Source organism: Ranitomeya imitator, chromosome 1 (genome assembly GCF_032444005.1).
Source record: "Ranitomeya imitator isolate aRanImi1 chromosome 1, aRanImi1.pri, whole genome shotgun sequence".
Lineage (NCBI taxonomy): Eukaryota > Metazoa > Chordata > Amphibia > Anura > Dendrobatidae > Ranitomeya > Ranitomeya imitator.
Genome location: NC_091282.1, coordinates 945,342,408 through 945,367,883, shown reverse-complemented (window position 1 = coordinate 945,367,883; position 25,476 = coordinate 945,342,408). Strand labels below are relative to the sequence as shown.

Genomic DNA, 25,476 nt, shown 5'->3' with positions numbered 1-25,476 from the left:
CTAACGGTCCGGGGGGAGAACACCAGCGCCCTAGAGCTTCCAGCAAAAGTCAGGATACAGATTAGGAACAAGCTGGACAAAAATACAAAACCAAAAACAAATAGCAAAAAGCAAAGTAAATGACTTAGCTGAATAACCGGACCAGGATCAGTAGACAAGAGCACAGCAGATTAGCTCTGATAACTACGTTGCCAGGCATAGAACTGAGTGTCCAGGGAGCTTATAAAGCAACGCCCCTAACTAACGACCCAGGTGCGGATAAAAGGAAAGACAGAAAAACCAGAGTCAAAAAACTAGTAACCACTAGAGGGAGCCAAAAAGCAAATTCACAACAAAGGGTACCTTAAACCCTTTAGGCAATTTTCACTTTAATTTTTTCCTTCCCTTCTTCCAAGGGCAATAACATTTTTATTTGGCATAGCCAAATGATGGCTTGTTTTTTTGGACTACAGTGCAGCTGCTGAGACCAGAACAGAGCCATGATCAGCAGGAGAATGAGCAGGAGAGGTAAGTATTGTGGTGGTTTTTCTATATGTATATCACAGTGAGTGAGTACTGGTCTCAATAATACTGTGGAGGGGGCTGCATTATAATCTATGGGGGGCTGCATTATACCCTCTGAGGGTGCTACATTATTTTTTAAGAGGGGCTCCATTATACTCTATGAGGGAGCTACATTATATTCTGTGGGGGGCTGCATTATATTATATGAAGGGGGCTGCATTTTATCCTATGAAGGGGCTGCATTATACCCTATGAAGGGGCTACTTTATATTCTATGGGGATTGATTATATCCTATGAGGGGGCTACATAATATTCTGTGGGAGGGCTGCATTATACCCTATGAGGGGGCTACATTATATTCTATGGAGGGCTGCATTATTCCCTATCAGGGGGCTACATTATATTCTATGGGGGCTGCATTATACCCTATGAGGGAGCTGCATTATATTCTATGGGGGGCTGCATTATACCCTATGATGTGACTACATTATATTCTATAGGGGGCTGCATTTTACCCTATGAGGGGCTACATTATATTTTATGGACGGTAGTTCCATTATACTCTAAGGGTATACTTTATATTTTATGGGGCCTGCATTATACCCTATGAGGGGGCTGCATTATACTCTATGGGGGCTGCATTATATTCTATGGGGGCTGCTTTATACTATATTAGGGGGCTGCAATATTTTCTATGAGGAGGGCTACATTTGAGGGGGGCTGCATTATACCCTATGAGGGGGCTGCATTAAACTCTATGATGGGGCTACATTATATTCTATGAGGGGGCTATCCCAACCCCTGCCATATCATTACGACTTGTACTAACTTATATAATAACCTGATTTTAGTGTGTTTTGTTGCACAATTGGTGGCCTTGTATTTATTTCTATTTGGATACATAGTGGCCCGCAAGAATGATTTTCTCTGGTGGGCCCAAGGTGCTCCAGTCCAAGACTGTTTGAGATCAGTACAGTGATTGTACGTCGACAGAAACCAACAGCATATCTGACTCCACAAAGATCCCGTCGACCCTCCAAAGCACATCAGTAGTGTCTTTGACAAAGGATAACAAAGTTTCCACCAAAGGTTTCAAATAATTTCTATAAATTTACAAATGAGCTATGGTATTGCAGTAAATAGTGTAAATCTTTGTCTCCTATTAAGCTCAGCCTTATAGCTGCGCTAAGCAGGAGAATCAATATGGCAATGACTAGGTTCTTCAGCAAGCCCTTTTTGCCAACAGCACCCTGCAATGATGTTACAGGGCGCAATGTGAACCACGAAGATAGCGCCAGCCACGCCTACGCAGTAGCAGCTATCAACAATCCAATAGCTGCAACTGCGTAGGCGGCTGCAGCTCCATCTTGCTAGCCAAAAATTCCTCCTCCAAGATGGCACATCCGGCTCCTGCACAGTAGCAGCTATCGGTAATCGCAGGCGTGGCCGGTGCCATTTTCAAACTGATTTTTTTTTTTTTAGGATTTTAAGGATAACATCAAATAAACAAGTTATATGCACATTACATATGCAATAATGCTGCAGCACATGCGCCACCGCTGGTGCCTGCCTGCAGAAGGAGATTTAAAAAAAAAAAATATATATATATATATATATATATATATATATATACAGCTCTGACAAAAATTAAGAGACCACTGCAAAATGTTCAGTTTCTCTGATTTTTCTCTTTATAGGTATATTTGTGAGTAAAATGTACATTTCTTCTTTTATGCTATAAACTACTGACATGTCTCCCAAGTTCCAAGCAATGCATTTTGTATTTATTTTCTGAAAATGAGAAATGGTCAAATTAACATAAAAATGCATTGCTTGCAGACCTCAAATTATGAACTTTTTTTTTTTTTGCATTATCATTTAGAAACAACAATAATAATGGTTTTAACTCTTCCTGAGTTCAGAAATCAATAATTTGTGGAATAACCATGATTTCATCACAACTTTCATGCGTCTTGGCATGTTTTCCCCTAGTCTTTCACACTGCTTTTGTGTGACCTTATGCCACTCCTGGAACAAAAAATTTAAAGGGAACTTGTCACCCCCCCAGGGCATTTTAAAGTAAAAGAGCCACATTCAGCAGCACTAAGGCTGCATTCTGTGAAGGTGGCTCTTATGTTTCTGATCCCTAGTAACACTGAAATATTGACTTTTATAAATTGCACCCCATACCTGTATTGAGTCCCAGAGATATGGTGTCTCCCCCTGTTTCAGCCGCCTCCCAGCCGACCATCATCCAGCTCTTGCGTCTGTGCGCCGCCTCCTGTCTTGCTGTTACATGTCTTGCTCCCATATCCCTCCTCCTCTTTCTCATTCTTCCCTTAGCAATGTCTGATGAGATGACCTGCCAGTGAACTGCATGTGGGGAGCACAGACTTGCTGAGCCTTGTTGAAGCATCCCCAGATTAACACCAATCCTCCACCAAATTTCACAGTGGGTGCAAGACACTGTGGCTTGTACGCCACTCCAGGTGTTGATCTGGGGATCCTTTAACAAGGCTGGAATTGGGCAGGTTAATTTTTGAGAAGGACGTATGAATCAAGCCACATACAAGGTTATCCTAGAAAAACAGTTGATTCCTTCTGCTCAGGCAATGTTCCCCAACTCCGAGGACTGTTTTTTTCCAGTAGGACAATGCGCCATGCCACACAGCTAGGTCAATCAATGTGTGGATGAAGGACCACCACATCAAATCCCTGTCATGGGCAGCCCAACCTCCAGACCTGAACCCCATTGAAAACCTCTAAAATGTAATCAAGAGGAAGATGGATAGTCACAAGCCATCAAACAAAGAAGAACTGCTTACATTTTTGTACCAGGAGTGGCATAAGGTCACTCAAAATCAGTGTGAAAGACTGGTGGAAAGCATACCAAGACGCATGGAAGCTGTGACTAAAAATCATGGTTATTCCACAAAATATTGATTTGTGAACTCTTCCCGAGTTAAAACATTAGTATTGTTGTTTCTAAATGATTATGAACTTGTTTTTTTTGCATTATTTAAGATCTGCAAGCAATGCATTTTTTTTTTATTTTGACCATTTCACATTTTCAGAAAATAAATACAAAATTTATTGCTTAGAACTTCGGAGACATGTTGTCAGTAGTTTATAGAATAAAAGAACAATTTACAGTCAAACAAATTATAATGAAACTCCAATATTGCAATTTAATTGATTCTGTAATATATGCTGTGACAAAGTACTGGAGGGGAGGTATGTTTCACTAAGGGTGTTTGCTTAAGTGATAGCAACTTAAGGTACCGTCACATTAAGCGACGCTGCAGCGATATAGACAACAATACCGATTGCTGCAGCGTCGCTGTGTGGTCGCTGGAGAGCTGTCACACAGACAGCTCTCCAGCGACCAACGATGCCGAGGTCCCCGGGTAACCAGGGTAAACATCGGGTTACTAAGCACAGGGCCGCTCTTAGTAACCCGATGTTTACCCTGGTTACCTTTGTAAAAGTAAAAAAAACCAAACACTACATACTTACATTCCGGTGTCTGTCGCGTCTCTCGCCGTCAGCTTCCCGCACTGACTGTGAGGGCTGGCTGTAAAGCAGAGCACAGCAGTGACGTCACCACTGTGCTTTACGGCCGGCGCTCACAGTCAGTGCGGGAAACTAACGGCGAGGGACGCGACAGACACCGGAATGTAAGTATGTAGTGTTTTTTTTTTTTTTACATTTACAATGGTAACCAGGGTAAATATCGGGTTAATAAGCGCGGCCCTGCGCTTAGTAACCCCATGTTTACCCTGGTTACCCGGCGACCTCGGCATCCTGTGCACTATCCATCCCCTATCGATCTTCCCCTCCTATATGTAATGCTCAGTTTGGGGGGTATATGCTTCTTCAGATTAGGGTCAGCCAGAAGGATTCCCCAGTGTTTCCTCAACACCTGATATACCCTTTCGGACTGTCCATCAAAGGTGCCAATTAGCCTCACTACATTATTTACTTCATGGCTGAAAGTATCCTTAGGTCTAAGGAGGGACTGTCTATCCATTCTTTATATCTCATAGAATGGACCATCCAACACCTCACAGGGATAATCCCTTGCTCTGAAACGCTGATACAAATCCCTTGCCTGTCTTCTAAAAATGCCTTCATCCATACAGTTCCTTTTTATTCTCATAAATTGACCTTTTGGTATCCCCTTCTTCAAGGGGATCGGGTGGTGACTTGTCCATCTCAGTAGGCTATTTGTTGATGTAGGTTTTTGATACCTGCAAGTGCTGATGCTCCCATCAAGTTCCTTGGAAATAGTCAGATCCAGGAAGTTAATACTCCTAATATGGTACTCATATGTGAAAGACAAACCAATACTGTTGACATTAATGGTTTCCACAAAACGATGGAGCTCAGCCTCTGGGCCAGACCAAAACACCAAAATGTCATCTATGTATCTGGCCCAGAGGCTGATAAAAGGAGTCCACCATACCTCCTCCTCACAAAATATTCGGGTTTCCTCCCACCAGCCCAGGAAGATGTTAGCATACGTGGGGGCACAAGGGCTCCCCATCGCAGTACCCCTGAGCTGGTGGAAGTACTTCCCATCGAAGAGGAAGTAATTGTGAGTCAAACAAAACTGTAGGAGTTTCTCAATGAAAAAATTATGCTCCCTGCACTCGATCGCCCTTGTCTGTAGGTGATGGAATACAGCCTCCATCCCACACTCATGTGGGATGCTGCTGTAGAGAGCCTCTACATCTATTGATACTAATAGGGTGTCCATTTCTACCGTAATTCCTTCCAATTGATTAAGTAAATGTGATGTGTCACACACATATGAGGGCAAAGAGGTAACGAATGGTCTCAGGACTTTATCCAAATATATGCCACTGTTCTGCATCAGCGAGTCAATCCCTGATACAATTGGAGGACCTTTAAGGGGACAAGGACCCTTATGTACCTTGGGCATGGCATAGAAGGTGGGCCTCACCGGATTATTTGGTGTTAAAAACTTCCATTCATTCTGAGATAATAGGCCCCCCTTCCTAGCCCTGGCCAAAATGTCCAACAATTCCTCCCTGTATCCCAGGGTGGGGTCGTGTCCCAGAATCTCATATGTGTTTACATCACCAAGCAAAGAATAACACATTTTCAAATATACCTGCTCATCCATGAGCACCAGGTTGCTGCCCTTATCCGAGGCCTTAGTGATGAACTCTCTATTCTTCTCCAACCCCTCCAAGGCTATATGCTCCTCTCTAGAGAGACTGGAGCATCCGTGTTGATTAAGACGTGGTATCTTGCACAGATCCGCTTCTACCATTTTTATGAAAATATCCACACTCGTTATCTCGTTGCAGGGCGGCATCCTGGTGCTCCTATTCTTGAGATCTGTAAAAGGTCCCTTACCTCTTTCTTGCTCATTCTCCCTCAAAAGATCAGTTAGATTACGCAACCCATCCATATCATCCTCCGATAGGCCTAATTTCTTGCATTGTTCTAGATCATTCTTTTGAAAGAACAGTTTCCATTTTAGGTTTCGACCAAATAAATTTAGGTCCTTAACCCACTGAAAACAATTAAATGTCCCCGTTGGTACAAAGTTTAGACCCTTCTGTAGGATGGAGTATTCTTCCCTAGACAGAGTGTATGATGACAGGTTAATGATTTGTCCTTGACTCAGAGCTGTCTTTTCCGAAGATCGTACCCTGTTGTCACAAGGCCTCGATCCAAAAAAGACTGTGAGGATGAGGATAAGGACGATGTATTTACTGACAAATTTGGCTGGGTACCTCTCCCTACACCTCTCTGTTTGTAATGGCCCCTTGTTTGCCGCCATTTTCCCTTTCCGTGGCTCCCCTTCCCCCGATAGCCAGAGAACCCCTCAGTGCGTTCTGTATCCGAGGTGTCGATATCAGATGAAGACACCTCAGAGCACACCCCAGGCTGATATTCGTATGTTCGATTCGCCTTGAACTCACTAAGGTCCCGCAAAAATTGGTTATGATTGCTGTCCTTCAGATTTAATTGAAACTTCTCCACAGATGTTTGTAATGTATTTTCCCGTTTCACAAATTCAGGGTCAGATTTATATTTTTGAACCTTCTCTATCAAATTATTCAATTTTTTGGTGGATTCTTCAAAGAGTCTCTGTTCCTCTTTAACCAAGAGTTGCATAAAGCAAATTGAAGCTTCTATAGACTCTTTTGTCCAAGCCACCAGTAACTGAGGGTTCGCAGTCTGTGGTGAGGGTTGTATATTAATACGTAGCCCTTTAGGGACAATCTGATTTTTGATATAATTTTCTAAACCCTTCACCTCCCACCACGATCTTATATTCTCTTTATACACCCAATATAATTCTTTGAAAAGAGTTTTTAAAGAGGGGTTCGCCATATTATCCGTCGGGAAAGTATTGGTGGAGAACACCTGATTAGCGTCCTGTACCCACAAGTCTGTATTAATTGGTGCCGATAAAAAACTAGCCATATCCTTTTAAATTTTTAGAAAGAATACTCATAAACAAATATATAGGAATCAAAAACTATAGTGTGCACACATATAATCCCTGGGCTGGTGGGAGGAAACCCGAATATTTTGTGAGGAGGAGGTATGGTGGACTCCTTTTATCAGCCTCTGGGCCAGATACATAGATGACATTTTGGTGTTTTGGTCTGGCCCAGAGGCTGAGCTCTTTTTGTGGAAACCATTAATGTCAACAGTATTGGTTTGTCTTTAACATATGAGTACCATATTAGGAGTATTAACTTCCTGGATCTGACTATTTCCAAGGAACTTGATGGGAGCATCAGCACTTGCACGTATCGAAAACCTACATCAACAAAAAGCCAACTGAGATGGACAAGTCACCACCCAATCCCCTTGAAGAAGGGGATACCAAAAGGTCAATTTATGCGAATAAAAAGGAACTGTATGGATGAAGGCATTTTTAGAAGACAGGCAAGGGATTTGTATCAGCGTTTCAGAGCAAGGGATTATCCTTGTGAGGTGTTGGATGGTCCATTCTATGAGATACAAAGAATGGATCGATAGTCCCTCCTTAGACCTAAGGATACTTTCAGCCATGAAGTAAATAATGTAGTGAGGCTAATTGGCACCTTTGATGGACAGTCCGAAAGGGTATATCAGGTGTTGAGGAAACACTGGGGAAGCTTCTGGCTGACCCTAATCTGAAGAAGTATATACCCCCCAAACCGAGCACTACATATAGGAGGGGAAGATCGATAGGGGATCGGGTAGTGCACAGTTTATACCAGAGGCCACCAAAACCAGGGACATGGTTGGAGAGAAGGCCAGTTGGCTTCTTTAGATGCGGTAACTGCACTAAATGTAATTTCATGGCTCAAGGTAAGACCTTTAAAAGCGCAGTTAATGGTAGGGTCTTTGCGTTGAGAGACTATGGCAACTGCAAGTTTACTGGTCTGGTCTATAAAGCGACCTGTACGTGCCCAATGGATTATATAGGCAAGACCGTGAGGGAACTCAGGGTAAGGGTAGGCGAGCACCTGGGTGATATTAGGCATGGATGTGATACACCAGTGGCTCGCCATATGAACAGCTGTCATGGGGGGAACCCCAGAGAAATTAATTTTAGCATGATTGAACTGGTTCGGCCCAAAATTAGAGGGGGGGACCTTGATAAGATCATACAGAGACGCGAGACGGAGTGGATATGTAGAATGCAGTCCTTGTCCCCATGGGGCCTTAATGAGAACCTCTCCTATACATGTTTTTTGTGATCCCCGCTGATTATATAGGTGTTGGTGATAGGACGCCTGGTGTGTCTAAGATGTCCCGCAACTGTATATAGAATTATAAAGAAAAATTTGCCGTGATGACTCCATGTCCAAGAAAAGCATGTTTGAACATGCTCCTCATTGTAAGGTCTATATTTGGTATCTGTTAATTTTGTGTATGTTTATGATGTTTTTGTCTCGGAACTATAAATTTTGAACTGAGAGTTTATTTTCACTCTTGTTCCCCCTTTTGTTGTGGGATACATAAGGGGATTATATTTAGAGGGATTTTCTGGCTGCCCATCTATATGTATATGAAAGAATAATAAAAAAATACATATTCTCTGAGAAATGATAGAACCTATCTCTGCTGAACCTCATACCTGAATGTGGAAACAGTTATATGTATGAGCGGCGTGATATTTGGTAGCGCTTGACTCACAGCCACACTTTCTGGGGTGCACTCCACTGATTAGAACTTGGTAATGTTCAGGTATGGAGAGTACGCATGCGCTGGGTGACACATGGATCGCTTCTGAGATGGTGTTGCTTTCCATCTGATATGTGGTGTCCAGGCACATGCAGAAGCATTTACCTGATGGAGTGGACGCAATGTCACGGAACATACGTAATGAACGTCCAGGTATGGGTAGTGCGCATGCGCATGGTGACACGCAGATCGCCAAAAAGATGATGCTGCGTTTCACTGGAGATGTATCTTCCAGACATGTGCAGTAGCATCTATTGGTCTGGTGGACGTAATGGACTTTGGGGAGGTATGCACCAGAGTGTATAACAAGTTATTACATTCTGTATGCGCGCTTAGATTGGTGATACCGGCAAAAGAGTATATGTGTGGCAACATCCTGTATTTGTATCGTATTTAGTATAAGGACGGAACACTATTTTGACCCATTTGGGACCCCGTAGAATTACTAAGAGGTCGTGGCCTGTCTAGGCGTGCATTTTTGTATGTGGGCTATTTAAGCTCACAATGTCACTGCCGGCCTATGCCTTACAATCATCCAGCATCCGGCATCATGGATATCGCTTCCTCCTGAGGAACAGTGAAAACGGGGAAACGCGTCGGGGAGATACCGGCACACGCTAAGTTACCCTAACTATCTACCAAGAGAGAGATTGTTTTCATTTGCTACTGTGTGGTGTTTGATCTGATTACTGGTTGACAGAGGACCATTACAGTTGCAGTTTAAGTGCAATATTTTTGGACATTATAGGGGATATTTATGCATTAGGTGCGTTGTGCTGTATATCTTGTGTAATTGTTTGGAGGTACCTATATAGGTCCATATGATGACTTTTCCATTAATTTAGTTGTCTATTTTTCACTACTGCTCTTTTTTCTATATTGTTTTCCCACCTGCATGGAGAGGGACATTGCAGGGGAGAGAGGGATACCCTGCGTTGAGTGGGGGCGCCAAAAAATCGTTTCTTAGGGTGCCAACCTCCACACAAGGCAGGTATGAGCAGTAGGTGTATCTAGGACCAAAAATAGGATATTGTTTTTTGTGACGTATATTTTGATATTATTCTCCTTTTATTGGGTCTGGTTTTTTTTATATCTTATATAAATAGAAGTAAAGTTTTAAGGGATTATATGTGCGCACACTAAATGAGCTTTTGGTAAGATTTTCTGCACCTAAAGGCCACGTTTACACTTTCAGTATGTGGTCAGTATTTTACATCAATATTTGCAAGCTAAAACCAGTAGTGGGTGATAAGTGGTTATGTGTTTCTATTATACTTTTCCTTTGATTGCTGCACTCCTAGTTTGGGCATACAAGTACTGATATAAAATGCCCAACATGTGAATGTGGCCCAAATAAATTATGTTACTTACGTTATTTTTCATGTTGTTTTTGTTTGCAATTTTTATATGCATTTTGATCAAATTTTTAGAAAAAAAAAGGTTTGGTACCACGTTAGCCAGTTGAAAAAAGATAGTTCTCAGTGGTAAAAACAAAATAATAATTATGTAGTTATGATACCTTTTAATGGCTAACAAAAATAAAGTAAAATATGTTACAAGCAAGCTTTCGAGACTTCTTAAGTCTCTTCATCATGCCATGCCTTATGAAGAGACCTAAAAGGTCTTGAAAGCTTTCTTTGTAACATAACACATAATGTAACACTCCCCTTGAGAAAGTATTAATGCGAAACATACATTGGGGTGGTCATGATGGTCCCCATGATTTTGCAAAACAGTACGAAAAGTGGACAGTAGAAGATTGGAAACAGGTGATTTGGAGCGATGAGATGAAAGCCAATAAACTAGGCTCTAAGAGATGCTAACTATTCTGGAAGAAACAAGGGAAAAAAATGCTATATGCTGCAGCCCCATCACAGGAGATATGGTGCTGCTGCATATACAACATAGGAGACGTGGCAGTACGGCACAGACAACACAGGAGATATGGGGCTGCAGTATAGACATTACAAGAAACATGGGGCTACTCAGTAGTGTAGCTACCGGGGGGGGCAGAGGGGACATTCGCCCCTGGCCCCGTGCTCTAAAGGTACAGTCACATTAAGCGATGCCGCAGCGATCTAGAAAACGATCCCGATCGCTGCAGCGTCGCTGTGTGGTCGCTGGAGAGCTGTCACACAGACAGCTCTCCAGCGACCAACGATGCCGGTCCCCGGGTAACCAGGGTAAACATTGGGTTACTAAGCGCAGGGCCGCGCTAAGTAACCCGATGTTTACCCTGGTTACCAGCGTAAACGTAAAAAAAACAAACACTACATACTTACATTCCAGTGTCTGTCCCCCGGCGCTGTGCTTCTCTGCACTGACTGTGAGCGCCAGCCGGTGACGTCACCGCTGTGCTCTGCTTTCCGGCTGGCCGGCGCTCACAGTGCAGAGAAGCACAACACCGGGGGACAGACACCGGAATGTAGGTATGTAGTGGTTTTTTTTTTTGACCTTTACGCTGGTAACCAGGGTAAACATTGGGTTACTAGGCGCGGCCCTGCGCTTTGTAACCCGATGTTTACCCTGGTTACCAGTGAAGACATCGCTGAATCGGCATCACACACGCCGATTCAGCAATGTCTGCGGGAGTCCAGCGACGAAATAAAGTTCTGGACTTTCTGCTCCGACCAACGATGGCACAGCAGGATCCTGATCGCTGCTGCCTGTCAAACTGAACGATATCGCTAGCCAGGACGCTGCAACATCACAGATCGCTAGCGATATCATTCAGTGTGAAGGTACGGTGTGAAGTAGCTGTGCTACTGTAACTGTATCGATGTGCGCAGCACGCCCATACAGTAGCATTCTGTGACAGAGCAGAATCGATCGCAAGTTCAACTGTATTGGCGGGATGCTGATACAGTTGACCGAATTGATGAGAGTGGGAGCGTTACGCTCCCTCACCTATCATCCCCCTCTCAGCATTTCATGGCTCTGACAGTGGGCGCAATAATGGCCTTACTTGGCACCTGCTGTCCGGAGATGTGCGGGCACTCAGAGCAATGGGGCATCAAGGAGAGGTGAGTATTGTATTTTTATGGGGGTGCTTTACATTATATAGAGTTTGCCTATGGGGAGTGCATTATACTATAGAGGCCTATGGGGAGTACATTATACAATATAGAGGCCTATGGTGGAGTGTATTATACTATATGGTGGCTATCTAGGGGACCATCATGCAGTGTGAAGATTACAGTGAGGGGGCCATCATACAGTGTTGGAGCCAACAAACAGAATAGATTAAAGAATTGAAATTTTGCAGTTTTGATCTTATTTCCTTTATCGCGTACACTGTATGGTTTAAATAAGTTTACATTTTTATAGATTGGTCTTTAATTGACATAGAAATACTGTATATGCCCTATTTTTATTTCTCAATTGGGAACACGGAGGTGATTTGAATTGTTATGTTTATATATACAGCTCTGGCAAAAATTAAGAGACCACCACATCAAAACCCTGTCATGTGCAGCCCAATCTCCAGACCTGAACCCCATTGAAAACCTCTGGAATGTAATCAAGAGGATGACGGATAGTCACAAGGCATCAAACAAAGAAGAACTGATTACATTTTTGCACCAGAAACAGTGTGAAAGTCTGGTGGAAAGCATGCCAAGACGCATGAAAATCATGTTTATTCCACAAACTATTGATTTCTGAACTCTTTCTGAGTTAAAACATGAGTATTGTTGTTTCTAAATGATTATGAACATGTTTTCTTTGCATTATTTGAGGTCTGAAAGCACTGGTTTTTTTTATATTGACTATTTCTCCTTTTCAGAAAAAAAAATACAAAATTTATTGCTTGGAAATTCGGAGACATGTTGTCAAAAGTTTATAGAATAAAAGAACAATTTGCATTTTACACAAAATATACCTATAAAGAGGAAAATCATACAAACCCAACATTTTGAAGTGGTCTCTTAATTTTTGCCAGAGCTGTATATATATATATATATATATATATATATATATTTATTTATATATGTAATATTTATTTTTTGCTGTATTTTTGGTCCCGTTAGGAGACTTAAACCTGTGATCGTTTGTACTATATTCTGCAACAATTCGATATTTCAGAATATAGTGACTAAGCATCATAGAAGTGCTAATAGGGCAGCCTTGTGGGGCCACAGCAATCTCCTGTGTTAGGACTGGCGGAACGCACCAAGAGAGATGATATAGATGCGTTCGCAGTCCGGGGTCCACCGTGCAGGTGAAACCTGCTGCTAGGAAATGACAGACTATATGGCGGTATCCAAAAGTATACACGCGTGGGTTAAACCTCACCCAGCGTGAAGAAAGCGATCCTGTTGCGTCACAGGACCGCGGTACCGCACATAGAGCGCGAGCAAGTGGTCAGCGAACTTAACCCCAACAGGGATTGTAGTCCGATTAGACCCTTGCTGGCACTACACCGCTACTGGGTGTGTAAGGAAATATATAATTATAGCACCGAAGTGCGAACTGTGCCGTGCTGGCAGGTACCACAAAGCACCCAGACGTGGGTCAGGAAGCGCACACTGGCGCGTGGCACCACACTGGCGGTCACAGCAATAGACGCTGATACGTGTGTGACACGTTGAGTGATTAGTCGGGCGCTAGATAGCAGCCATACACCATACGCGAACAGTCATACAATAGGGTAGGGGTATTTAAAGAACGACTTGCACTCACAACAAACACACGTATTAAATTGTACACTAGCGCATGGCCGTGCGGTCATGCGCAGTTTATATAGTTGCAGGACAGGAAGTGGCCACAGAAACTTTGCCCTTCCAAGACCTGCCAAGAGGACCAATAGAATGCGCTGCAGAGTCTGAGCACATGACCCTCGATCTCCAACGGGAGATCTTGCCCTGGGCATGCTCAGTGTGCGCAGACAAGGACTTAGTCCCAGAGAAGTCCACTCGCTGCTGACCAGCACTGACTTTAATGGCAGGAGCTGAAGAAGCAGCAGTAACTCTCTGAACAGAGTGAGACCGAGCAAGACGCTGGGACCGACGTCCCTGCTGAGCAGGCTCCACTGCGGCTGGATACGAATGGGGGACCGCAGCGGAGACGGCTCGAGATTCCCCCTGTGCAGAAGCGGGAACTCAGGACCTAACATTACCCCCCCTCCTAGGGCCCCCCCCTCCTTGGGCCTCGCTACGCTCGAAGGCAGCAATGAGCTGTGGGGCCCGAATGTTTTCAGCAGGCTCCCATGACCTGTTCTCTGGACCATAACCCTTCCAATCCACCAGATAGAACTTTTTGCCGCGTACCACCTTACACCCCAAAATAGCGTTCACCTCGTAATCGTCCGTAGACGAACCCGATGTCCCGGCAGATGACTCGGAAAACCGGGACATGTATACGGGTTTCAAGAGGGACACATGAAAGGTGTCGGTGATACCCAAGCGAGGAGGAAGAGCCAGGCGATAGACCACAGGATTAACCTGTTCGAGAACCTTGAAGGGACCCAAGTAGCGAGGAGCAAACTTAGTGGACTCAACTCGCAGCCTGATGTTACGGGCGGAGAGCCACACCAAGTCGCCAGGAGCAAAGGTCGGAGCGGGGCGCCAATGAACATCGGCGGAGGATCTCATTCTCTCCTTGGAAGCCCGAATGGCATCCTGAGTGCGATCCCAAATGTCCCGTGCCTCCACAGCCCAGTCTGCCACCCTGGAATCGGCGGAAGACACGGGCTGACCATAGTTAAGGAGGAATGGAGTCTGTCCAGTGGAGTCAGCTACAGCATTGTTAAGAGCAAACTCTGCCCACGGTAGCAAAGATGCCCAGTCATCTTGCTTAGCAGAGACAAAATGTCGCAGATATGTGACCAAGGTCTGGTTGGCTCTCTCCACCAACCCATTCGTCTCGGGATGATATGCCGAAGAGAGATTCAACTCGATACTGAGAAGGCGACAAAGCTCTCTCCAGAACCGAGACGCAAACTGGGGACCCCGGTCACTGACAATTTTGTCTCGCATACCGTGAAGACGGAAGATGTGTTTAACAAACAATGCTGCCAAGGCCCGTGCAGAAGGTAGCCGAGGAAGCGGCACCAAATGCATCATTTTAGAAAAATGGTCGGTGATAACCCAAATGACAGTACAGCCACGTGACTTGGGCAAACCCACCACAAAGTCCATCCCGACCATCTCCCAGGGCCTGTCTGCCACCGGCAGAGGGTATAACAACCCAGCTGGCCGTTGACGGAGAGACTTATTTTTGGCACAAGAGACACATGCCCGAACGTAGTCTCCTACGTCACGAACCATAAGTGGCCACCAATACATTCTCGCCAACAACTCAGATGTCCTCTTTGCCCCAAAGTGTCCACCCACTCTGGACGAATGAGCCCACGAGAGAACCTCCGGACGCAAATTGATGGGAACAAAAGTCTTGCCCGGAGGCACAGACTCAAGCGAAACCGGAGCTACGGTTCTCAGACTCTCTGAAGGGACAATGAGCCGAGGCTCGTCCTCCTCCTCCACAGTTGACACCAGGGAGCGAGAGAGAGCGTCAGCACGAATGTTCTTCTCCCCGGCGAGATAATGTAGAGTGAAGTGGAACCGGGAGAAAAACAAGGACCATCTGGCCTGACGAGAATTCAGCCGCTGGGCTGTCTGTAAATAGACCAAATTCTTGTGGTCCGTGAAGACTTGGAATGGGAACTGAGCACCCTCCAAGAGATGTCTCCATTCCGAAAAGGCCAACTTCATTGCCAGCAGCTCCCTATCCCCGATGGAGTAATTTCTCTCCGCTGGTGAGAAGGTCTTTGAGAAGAAGAAGCATGGGTGCTTCCGACCTTGAGCATCCTTTTGATAGAGGACTGCTCCTGCACCAACGGATGAGGCATCCACCTCCATTAGGAATGGCTTATCCACATCAGGACGATGTAAGATGGGAGCGCTAGCAAAGTGGGACTTAATAGAAGTGAAGGCCTTGGAGACCTCTTCGGACCACAATTTAGGATTCGCTCCCTTCTTGGTGAGGGATACCAAGGGAGCTACCAGGGTTGAGAAGTGGGGAATGAACTGACGATAGTAATTTATGAACCCCATAAAGCGCTGCACCGCTTTCAGAGAATGGGGTTCCTGCCAGTCCATCACTGCCTGTAGTTTGGCAGGATCCATAGCCAATCCCTGGGCCGAGATGATGTAGCCCAGGAAAGGTAAAGACTCCTGCTCAAACATACACTTCTCCAACTTGGCATAGAGGGAGTTTGCCCGTAGGAGGTCGAAGACTTTGCAAACATCTCTCCGGTGGGAGTCAATATCTGGAGAGTAGATGAGAATATCATCCAGATAGACTACGACCGAGGTGGAAAGCATATCCCGGAAGATATCGTTCACAAAGTCTTGGAAAACGGCTGGGGCATTACAGAGCCCGAAGGGCATCACCAGATATTCGTAGTGCCCATCCCTGGTGTTAAAGGCCGTCTTCCATTCGTCCCCCTCACGGATGCGAATCAGGTTGTAAGCACCCCGCAGATCTAATTTAGTAAATACCCTTGCTCCCCGAAGTCTATCGAATAACTCAGATATCAAGGGCAAAGGATACTTATTCTTAACGGTGATGGCGTTAAGACCCCTGTAGTCTATGCATGGACGCAATTCCCCATTCTTCTTCTGCACGAAGAAGAACCCTGCCCCAGCAGGTGACACTGACTTCCTAATGAATCCTCTTGCCAGATTTTCCTGGATGTACTGTGACATTGCCTCCGTCTCCGGGAGAGATAGCGGATAAACTCGACCCCGGGGAGGCTCAGCACCAGGCAAGAGATCAATAGGACAGTCATAGGGGCGATGAGGCGGAAGGACCTCCACCGCCTTTTTGGAGAACACGTCTGCATAAGACCAATACTGCTTGGGGAGAGAGGATAGATCTGCGGGTACCTCAGTAGTAGCAACCTGAACGCACTCCCTCTGACATCTACCCCCACAAGATTCACCCCAACCCAGAATTCTGCCTGAGGACCACTCGATATGAGGAGAGTGGTACCGTAGCCAAGGTATTTCCAACAGGACCTCATTAATTCCTTCCGGAATGACGAGCAGAGAAATTATCTCCTGATGAGATGGCGACATGGACAGAGTAAAAGGGATGGTCTGGTGTGTTATCTGTGAGGGCAATGTCGACCCATTCACCACTCGCACCGTTACTGGTTGAGCAAGCATTACCAGGGGTATTGCGTGACGTTGGGCGAAGGCAGAAGACATAAAATTGCCCTCCGCCCCAGAATCCACGCAGAGCTCTACCGAGTGGGAGAATGAGCCAATAGTAATTGTCCCCTTAAATGACAACTTAGAGGCAAACGTCGCCGTGTCTAGTGTACCTCCACCTACTACCACTAGACGCTGACGTTTCCTCGACCGCTGAGGACATCTGGTGGCTAGATGTCCTGACTGCTGGCAAACATGACAGACCCTGAGTGCACAAGCGGTCCGGGACTTAGATCCTGCTTGTGACACTTCCCTGGCCTCATGTGGCTCAGGAACCAGGACCGGAGATTCCAGAGGTTTGGCGAAAGTAGGAGCCAGCCGAAACCTCTGCCTACACTGGGCTCGCTCTAACCTCCGCTCGTTAAAACGGAGGTCAATTCGAGTGGAGACAGTTATTAACTCCTCCAGTGTGGCAGGAATCTCCCTAGTGGCCAAAGCGTCCTTTACGTGGTCAGCCAAGCCCCTCCAAAATATGGGGATAAGAGCTTTATCCGACCAATCCAGCTCAGATGCTAAGGTGCGGAATTGGACGGCAAAATGACTGACCAAGGACTCACCCTGAGTTAATGCCAGCAATTGGAGCGCAGTATCATGGGTGACTTGAAGTCCTAAAAAGACCTGTTTCAGAGCGCTCAGAAACAGCGGAGCACTCTGCACCACATGATCGCCACGCTCCCACAGCGGCGTAGCCCATTCCAACGCCCTGTCCGACAATAGAGACAGAATAAATCCCACCTTAGCCCGCTCTGTGGGAAAACGTGCAGCCAGGAGCTCGAGGTGAATAGAGCACTGACTCACAAATCCCCTACAAAACTTGCTATCACCAGAAAATTTTTCTGGCCGCGGGAGGCGAGATAGTGTCGGAACAGGGGTGGCAATGGACATAGTAGCTGCAGCCACGCTGGCAGCCTGTACAGCTACTGCAGTAACATCCACAGCTGAAGTCGCGCTCTCGGAGCCGCCAACCTACCCTCCAGCTTTTGGATATACCGCAGAGATTGCTGTTTGTCTGTCATCACTAGCCAGACCCTGGCGCTAGTGTAATGTTAGGACTGGCGGAACGCACCAAGAGAGATGATATAGATGCGTTCGCAGTCCGGGGTCCACCGTGCAGGTGAAACCTGCTGCTAGGAAATGACAGACTATATGGCAGTATCCAAAAGTATACACGCGTGGGTTAAACCTCACCCAGCGTGAAGAAAGCGATCCTGTTGCGTCACAGGACCGCGGTACCGCACATAGAGCGCGAGCAAGTGGTCAGCGAACTTAACCCCAACAGGGATTGTAGTCCAATTAGACCCTTGCTGGCACTACACCGCTACTGGGTGTGTAAGGAAATATATAATTATAGCACCGAAGTGCGAACTGTGCCGTGCTGGCAGGTACCACAAAGCACCCAGACGTGGGTCAGGAAGCGCACACTGGCGCGTGGCACCGCACTGGCGGTCACAGCAATAGACGCTGATACGTGTGTGACACGTTGAGTGATTAGTCGGGCGCTAGATAGCAGCCATACACCATACGCGAACAGTCATACAATAGGGTAGGGGTATTTAAAGAACGACTTGCACTCACAACAAACACACGTATTAAATTGTACACTAGCGCATGGCCGTGCGGTCATGCGCAGTTTATATAGTTGCAGGACAGGAAGTGGCCACAGAAACTTTGCCCTTCCAAGACCTGCCAAGAGGACCAATAGAATGCGCTGCAGAGTCTGAGCACATGACCCTCGATCTCCAACGGGAGATCTTGCCCTGGGCATGCTCAGTGTGCGCAGACAAGGACTTAGTCCCAGAGAAGTCCACTCGCTGCTGACCAGCACTGACTTTAATGGCAGGAGTTGAAGAAGCAGCAGTAACTCTCTGAACAGAGTGAGACTGAGCAAGACGCTGGGACCGACGTCCCTGCTGAGCAGGCTCCACTGCGGCTGGATAGGAATGGGGGACCGCAGCGGAGACGGCTCGAGATTCCCCCTGTGCAGAAGCGGGAACTCGAGACCTAACATTCTGGCTGCCAAGTCAGAAATTGTCGGTAGAATTTAAAGGGTTAACAGCAGTGGTTGGAGCCAGATCGGGTCACTGCTCATAGAAGTATGTGGTGGCTGTATAATAAATCCAGCGCTTTCCCTGCGTAGAGTGGGTTCGGCTTCTGAGCCTGCTCCATACACCTGCACCTGCTTCATAACTTAAATGTTTGTCATGGGACAGGAAAGTGTTAAGCTTGCAGGAAAAATCCGTTAAATACGTTCATGTAATAAACATGTTCAGTGTTCTGAAAATTGTCAAATTTAAAAGGTAGCTACACTTTTGACAATTATTAATATTTTGAAACCATTTTATTGCCTAGTCAAAAGAATGCTGAGAAGCGTGAAGCTCAGGAGGCAGGGGGCACACCTCCTGCGTGAGCATGCACACTTGCCAATGTATGGATTAATATAAGTCATGGGCTCTTTAATGCATCCTTATTCTGTTCTGTATGTTTTCTCACACTCACTGTGTGGTCAGTGGGCTTCTCAAGACCTCAGACTCTCAGCGATATGCAAGCAATTAAAGAAACTAAAAAATCTTTTAAAAATTGTCAAAAGTTTAGTCATTCTTGATTTTGACATCTGCTTGATTCTTTTTTTGCAGCCAAAAACAGTATTTTGATGCTGTGAAATCAGGTTTTTTTGATACTGTGAAAATTCTATCTTTCTTTTTTGTAAGCTCCCTGGAGTGTGAGGCAGATGCTGGTGAGACAGCTTAGTGTTCTGCTCCTGAACTGTACTCTTTAATTAGCTGCTGAGATTTTATGTATCAACCTATGTGTCCACAGGAGAACGCTTGAAAGGTTTTATCTCGTAACAAGATGAAAAAGCTGCATTGTTATGAAATCTCTGACTCATTTTTTTCACATTTGCTTTCTTTTCTTCAGTGGACCTTCATTTGTACTTTATTCGCCTTTGGAAGTCTAATACTGTGAATAACTGCAGGGACAACATAATACTTGAATAACGCAAAATGTATAACCCTCTTACACTTCAGTGAGTGCTCAAATAAACCCGGGATTGGACAGACATCATGAAAATAACAATACTTGTATCATTCATTCTAGGACTAATGAAAACAACAATAATAATAAACTAATACCAATAACCCAACAAAATAGCTACTCAAATAATTAGTACTCTCTTTCCTAATGTAATATAGCATTATTCAAAGCAACAGTTACAAATACTGTATATTATGCATCACATGTTTAACCCATTAATGTCCAGAGGTATTTTTGTTTTTGCACTTTTATTTTTTTTGCTCTCATTGTTCCCAGAGCCAAAACTTTTTTACTTTTTGGTAAAAATGGCCATGTGAGGGCTTGTTTTTTTGCAGGAAGAGTTATACTTTTGAACGTCACCATTGGTTTTAACATATCATGTACTAGAAAATACTAAAAAAATTTCAAGTGCTGTGAAATTGCAAAAAAAGTGCAATCCTACAGTTTTTTTTTGTTTTTTTTTACCATGTTCACTAAATGCTAATACTGACCTGCCATTATGATTCTCCAGAACATTACGAGTTCATGGACACCAAACATGTTTAAGGCTCTTTTTTATTCAAGTGATGAACAAAATGTCAAAGTTTGTTAAAAAAAGGTGCCATTTTTTGATACCCATAGCATCTCCATTTCTCGTAATCTCGGGTTGGGTGAGGGCTTATTGTTTGCGTGCCAAGCTGACATTATCAATGATACCATTTTGGTGCAGATATGATCTTTTGATCGCCCGTTATGGCATTTTAATGCAATTGCGGCGACCAAAAAACATAATTCTGTTGTTTTAACTTTTTTTCTCGTAACGCCGTTTAACGATCAGGTTATTTCTTTTTTAATATTGATAGATTGGGCGATTCTGAACTCAGCTTTACCAAATATGTGTAGGTTTCTTCTTTTTTATTGTTTTATTTTGAATGGGGCAAAAGGGGGGGTGATTTGAACTTTTTTTTTACTTTTAATATTTTTAAAAACTGTTTTTTTTTTGTTGCATTATTCAATAGTTTCCATGGGAGACTAGAAGCTGCACTTGTCCAATCGACTCTGCTACATACAGGCGGGACTTCCAGCATGCTTGTCAGAAGGGTTGATCGCATATCCACCCGCGGCAGTTCAGAACAACTGACATATATGCCAGAAAAGATGTGGACTCAGTGCTGGAGCCAACATCAAAGGGAGGGAGTCCGACATCGGTGCACTATTACGCGCGATATCGGAAAGGGGTTAAAGTGTAACCACAATTTTTGCAAAATTTATTAGATTTTGCAGTCCCTTGAATTTTGTGTAGATCGGTGGGTCTTCTGGTCTCTAGACTTTTTAAAGCATCCATACTCTGCTCAGTTGGCGCTCTCAGGCAAGTGCTGTGCAATTCCAAGCCAGCTTTTGAGTGATTGTGGGGGGCTCAGATACTGGATCTGCAATCCACAGGGAATTTAAGGGACTACAAAATATTGAGAAATGTAAGAAAACTTTAGTTACATTTTACTCACTGCCCTGATTAATAATTAACACTGTTTAGCAAACCATAACATAATAGGAGATTTAATGATCCAGATATTTGTTGGGAATTTCTCTCAGGCCAAAGTAATGGGTCCAGAAAATTCTTATCTTCTTTTGCTGGCAACTTTATCTTTCAAAAGGTAGAAGAGAGAACAAGTGGATCTTCAATATCTGACCTAATTCTTACAAACAAGGAGGAACTGATTGAGGACGTAAAGATGGCTAAGAATTTAGGAACTCATTGATCACGCTATACTCAAATTTTGGATAAGAAGAGTACGACGACATGTGATGGCTCAGACTTTAAGGCTGGACTTCACAAAGGCAGATTTTAATGGATTCAGATAGAGACTAGGAAAGGTATAGTGGCTGGATGTTCTAAAGGACAGAGATGTCCAAGAAAGATGGAAGATTTTGCTCAATTAAATTATCACTGCACAATCAGTAACAATCCCCCCAAAAAGGAAAAATTGGAAGCATTTAAAGAGACTAGGATGAATGAACACAGAAAATAAACACTTGCTAAACAGGAAAAAAGAAATGTATTTCAAATTGAATTAGGGAATGCAGAGCAAAGCATTAGAAAAGCTAGAGAAAATAATGAAGTGAAGCTTGCAAGGGAGAACAAAAGCAATAAAAAAAGGATTTTGGGGGGGTGTCAAAAGTAAAACAAAGGTCAAAGATGTTATAGGATTTTTACAGGATGAAAAGGATGAAGTGGTAAAAAATTATGTTGAGACAGCCGAACTTTTATATTTTGCATCTGTGTTCTCTAAGAAACAAATATACCATCAACTGATCTTTACTGTGCTATCGAAGGGATAAAAGAATCCACACTATCTATAAACAGAAAAAATCTCCTAGTCGAGATGAATTACATCCTAGGTACTGAAAGAGATAGCAGAAGCAAATGGCAGAACCACTAGTCAGAATCTTTGAAAATTCCTGGAAAACATGCAAAGTCCCAGAAGATTGGAGAAGTGCAAATGTTGTCTCTATCTTCAAAAAAGAAAAGAAGATGAAGCAAGGAAATTACAAGCCAGTGAGCTACTTCTATACCAGGAAAGATCTTTGAATGAATTATTAAACAGCATGTACTGTATGCAAGTACTTGGTTAAGAATACAATAATTACCAGAGGATGGGTTTCTAGCATTACTAGACTATTCTAATTCTCTTCTCTGATGGAATCACTGACTGTGTGGATCAGGGAATTGTGGTAGATATAGTATATCTAGACTTCAGCAAGGCATTTGATAAATTATCTTATACTATGCTTAGGTAGATTCATAACTGGATCAGTGATCATACTCAAAGAATGGTAATAAATGGCTGCACATCCAATTGGAAGAGTGTTTCAATTGGAGTACCACAAGGCTCTGTTTTGGATCCAGTCTTGTTCAACATGTTTATATATTATCTAAATATGGGAACTCAAAGTAAACAAATCAAATTTGCAGATGATGCAAAGCTAGGAGAGGTAGCTAACACTAGAGAAGACAGAAAAAGGATTCAGAAGGATCTAGATAAAGTTTAACAAAGGGCACAGGGAGAAATGCAAGATTCTACATCTGGGCAAGAAAAATGAAAATGACTTATACAAAATGGGAGGATTCCACTTGTTAAAAAGACTTAGGTATATTAATAGATCATAGACTGCGTATGAGTCAACAGTGTGATGCAGCAGCAAAAAAGGCAAAGAGATGCATTAAGAGAAGCATAGAGCCTAAATCACAGGAAGTCATTATCCCCCTCTACTCCTCCTTGGTCAGACGTCATCTGTAATACTTTGAACAGTTTTGTGTACCATGTTTTAAAAAGACATAGAAAAATTGGAGTAAGTTAAGAGAGAAGAGCTACCAGGATGGTGACTGGACTGAAAAGTATGTCCTACAAGGAATTGTTAAAGGATCTGGGAATGTTTAGCTTACAATAAGACTAAGAGGATATTTAATAGCTGTTTACAAATATCTGAAGGGATGTCACAGTGTAGGGGGATCATCCTTATTCTCATTTGCTCATTGAAACACGAGAAGCAATGGAATGAAACTGAAAGGGAGAAGATACAGAATAGATATTAGAAAATCTTTTTCACAGTGAGGCAATCAATGAGTGGAACAGGATGTCATGAGAGGTGGTATGTTCTTCAATTGAAGGCTTTAAACAGAGTCAGACGTCATCTGTAATACTTTGAACAGTTTTGTGTACCATGTTTTAAAAATACATAGAAAAATTGGAGTAAGTTAAGAGAGAAGAGCTACCAGGATGGTGAGTGGACTGCAAAGTATGTCCTACAAGGAATTGTTAAAGGATCTGGGAATGTTTAGCTTACAATAAGACTAAGAGGATATTTAATAGCTGTTTACAAATATCTGAAGGGATGTCACAGTGTAGGGGGATCATCCTTATTCTCATTTGCTCATTGAAACACGAGAAGCAATGGAATGAAACTGAAAGGGAGAAGATACAGAATAGATATTAGAAAATCTTTTTCACAGTGAGGCAATCAATGAGTGGAACAGGATGTCATGAGAGGTGGTATGTTCTTCAATTGAAGGCTTTAAACAGAGACTGGACAGACATCTGTGTGAGATGGTTTAGACCCTGGAGGTCTCTTCCAACTGAAACATTATATGATTCTATGATAAATGAAAATTGTCAGTAAGAATTCCTCAGGGTTGTAGGGCACATTAAAGCAATTCCAGCAATAACTGTTTTATTGCCCTACAAAGTATTGTTGCACCAAAATGCTTTTTTTAATTTATATGCAAAACAGGCTTTCATGTGCACCAGTGGTCATATCAGTGCACTTGCAACCTTTGGATCCTCTTGGCTTCATAACAATTTTCACCACCCCCATTTGTCAATTGAAAGGGAAGAGTAGAAGTGACATCACTGGTTTGTGATCGCCATATTGTTCCATGTGTTCTACATGTTAATTTAGAAATCATATTATTAATTAAAGTAAGTTCTTGTGTAAGGTAACTTAATATCTCATATTTATTTTGAGAGTATCAGAGTTCATGGGATTTTTGAGCAGCTAAACCAAAGATTCACTATAAATTTAAATAAATAAAAATTGCTATTTATAGTTCATGAGATTGGTTTAGCAAAATGCAAATAGACAGGTGAGAATGGAAGTAAAATATATTTCATACAGTAAATATTATTTTGCTACCTTTAGAGATGTAGGAGTCATCGATATCTGGAACAGGAACTTGTGGACGTGGTGCAGGGGCCGGAGCTCTGTGAACAATGAATGATTTCTTTCCTCTTGGATTCTCTTCATCTGCAGTTTCAAAGGGTAACTCAATGTACAGTTCATCATCATTATTATAAATTGTACTATACGGGTCTTCCTCATTGCCCTCATACTCATCCCTGAAAAACGGTAAGTTGAATCTTTCATCTTTCACCTCTGCTGTAAAATAAAGTGAAATTTATTTTAGATATACTTTTTATGAATTGTCGAAAGATCAGGCTTTTGTTAATCAATTAGTAATTTTGCCAAATTCAACATAGTTAAAGGGAGCCTGACATCAGTTTTGTCCTAATACAACTAAAGCTATGACCTTATTCAGCACCTGTGCTGCATTTCTTAAATACTTAAATAACTCCCATACTCCCTCTGTATACCCACCAAGAACCCTTTTAAGTTCTCCCGCGTTATATGGAAATCAAGTTGGTTCGGCCCTGTGGCGTGGTTTCGGGCCTCTCTATCCCTTCCCCCAGCTGCTGCTTGCTGTCTGCTTTCTTTAATTGATGTGGATGACAACTTGCATCATCCACATTGCCGGGCGAAACCTTCTGCCTATGCATAGACATTATGCTCGCGCCTGCACATTCTCTATGGGCAGAGTCAAAAACATGAGTGCATACAGTAGGACAAGGTATAGTGTGCAGGCACGAGCCGCAATATCTGTGTGAAGGAGCAAGATTTTCCTGGCAATGTGGATGATGTGAGGCGTAATTCACGTCAATCAAAGAAAGAGGACAGCGAGCAGCAGCT

The 25,476-nt window shown here is 43.6% G+C and overlaps 1 protein-coding gene across 3 annotated transcripts in view; it reads right to left on the bottom strand.

The window, feature by feature from the left end:
• BANK1 (B cell scaffold protein with ankyrin repeats 1) overlaps positions 1-25,476 on the bottom strand; it is a 1,115,425-nt gene that overhangs the window by 67,936 nt on the left and 1,022,013 nt on the right. For 2 of the 3 annotated variants that reach the window (XM_069743643.1, XM_069743641.1), the window contains one exon: positions 24,646-24,888. In XM_069743643.1, coding sequence (XP_069599744.1) covers positions 24,646-24,888 — 243 coding nt within the window. The remainder of the gene's footprint in view (positions 1-24,645; positions 24,889-25,476) is intronic. The other variant, XM_069743642.1, reaches the window with a different exon arrangement.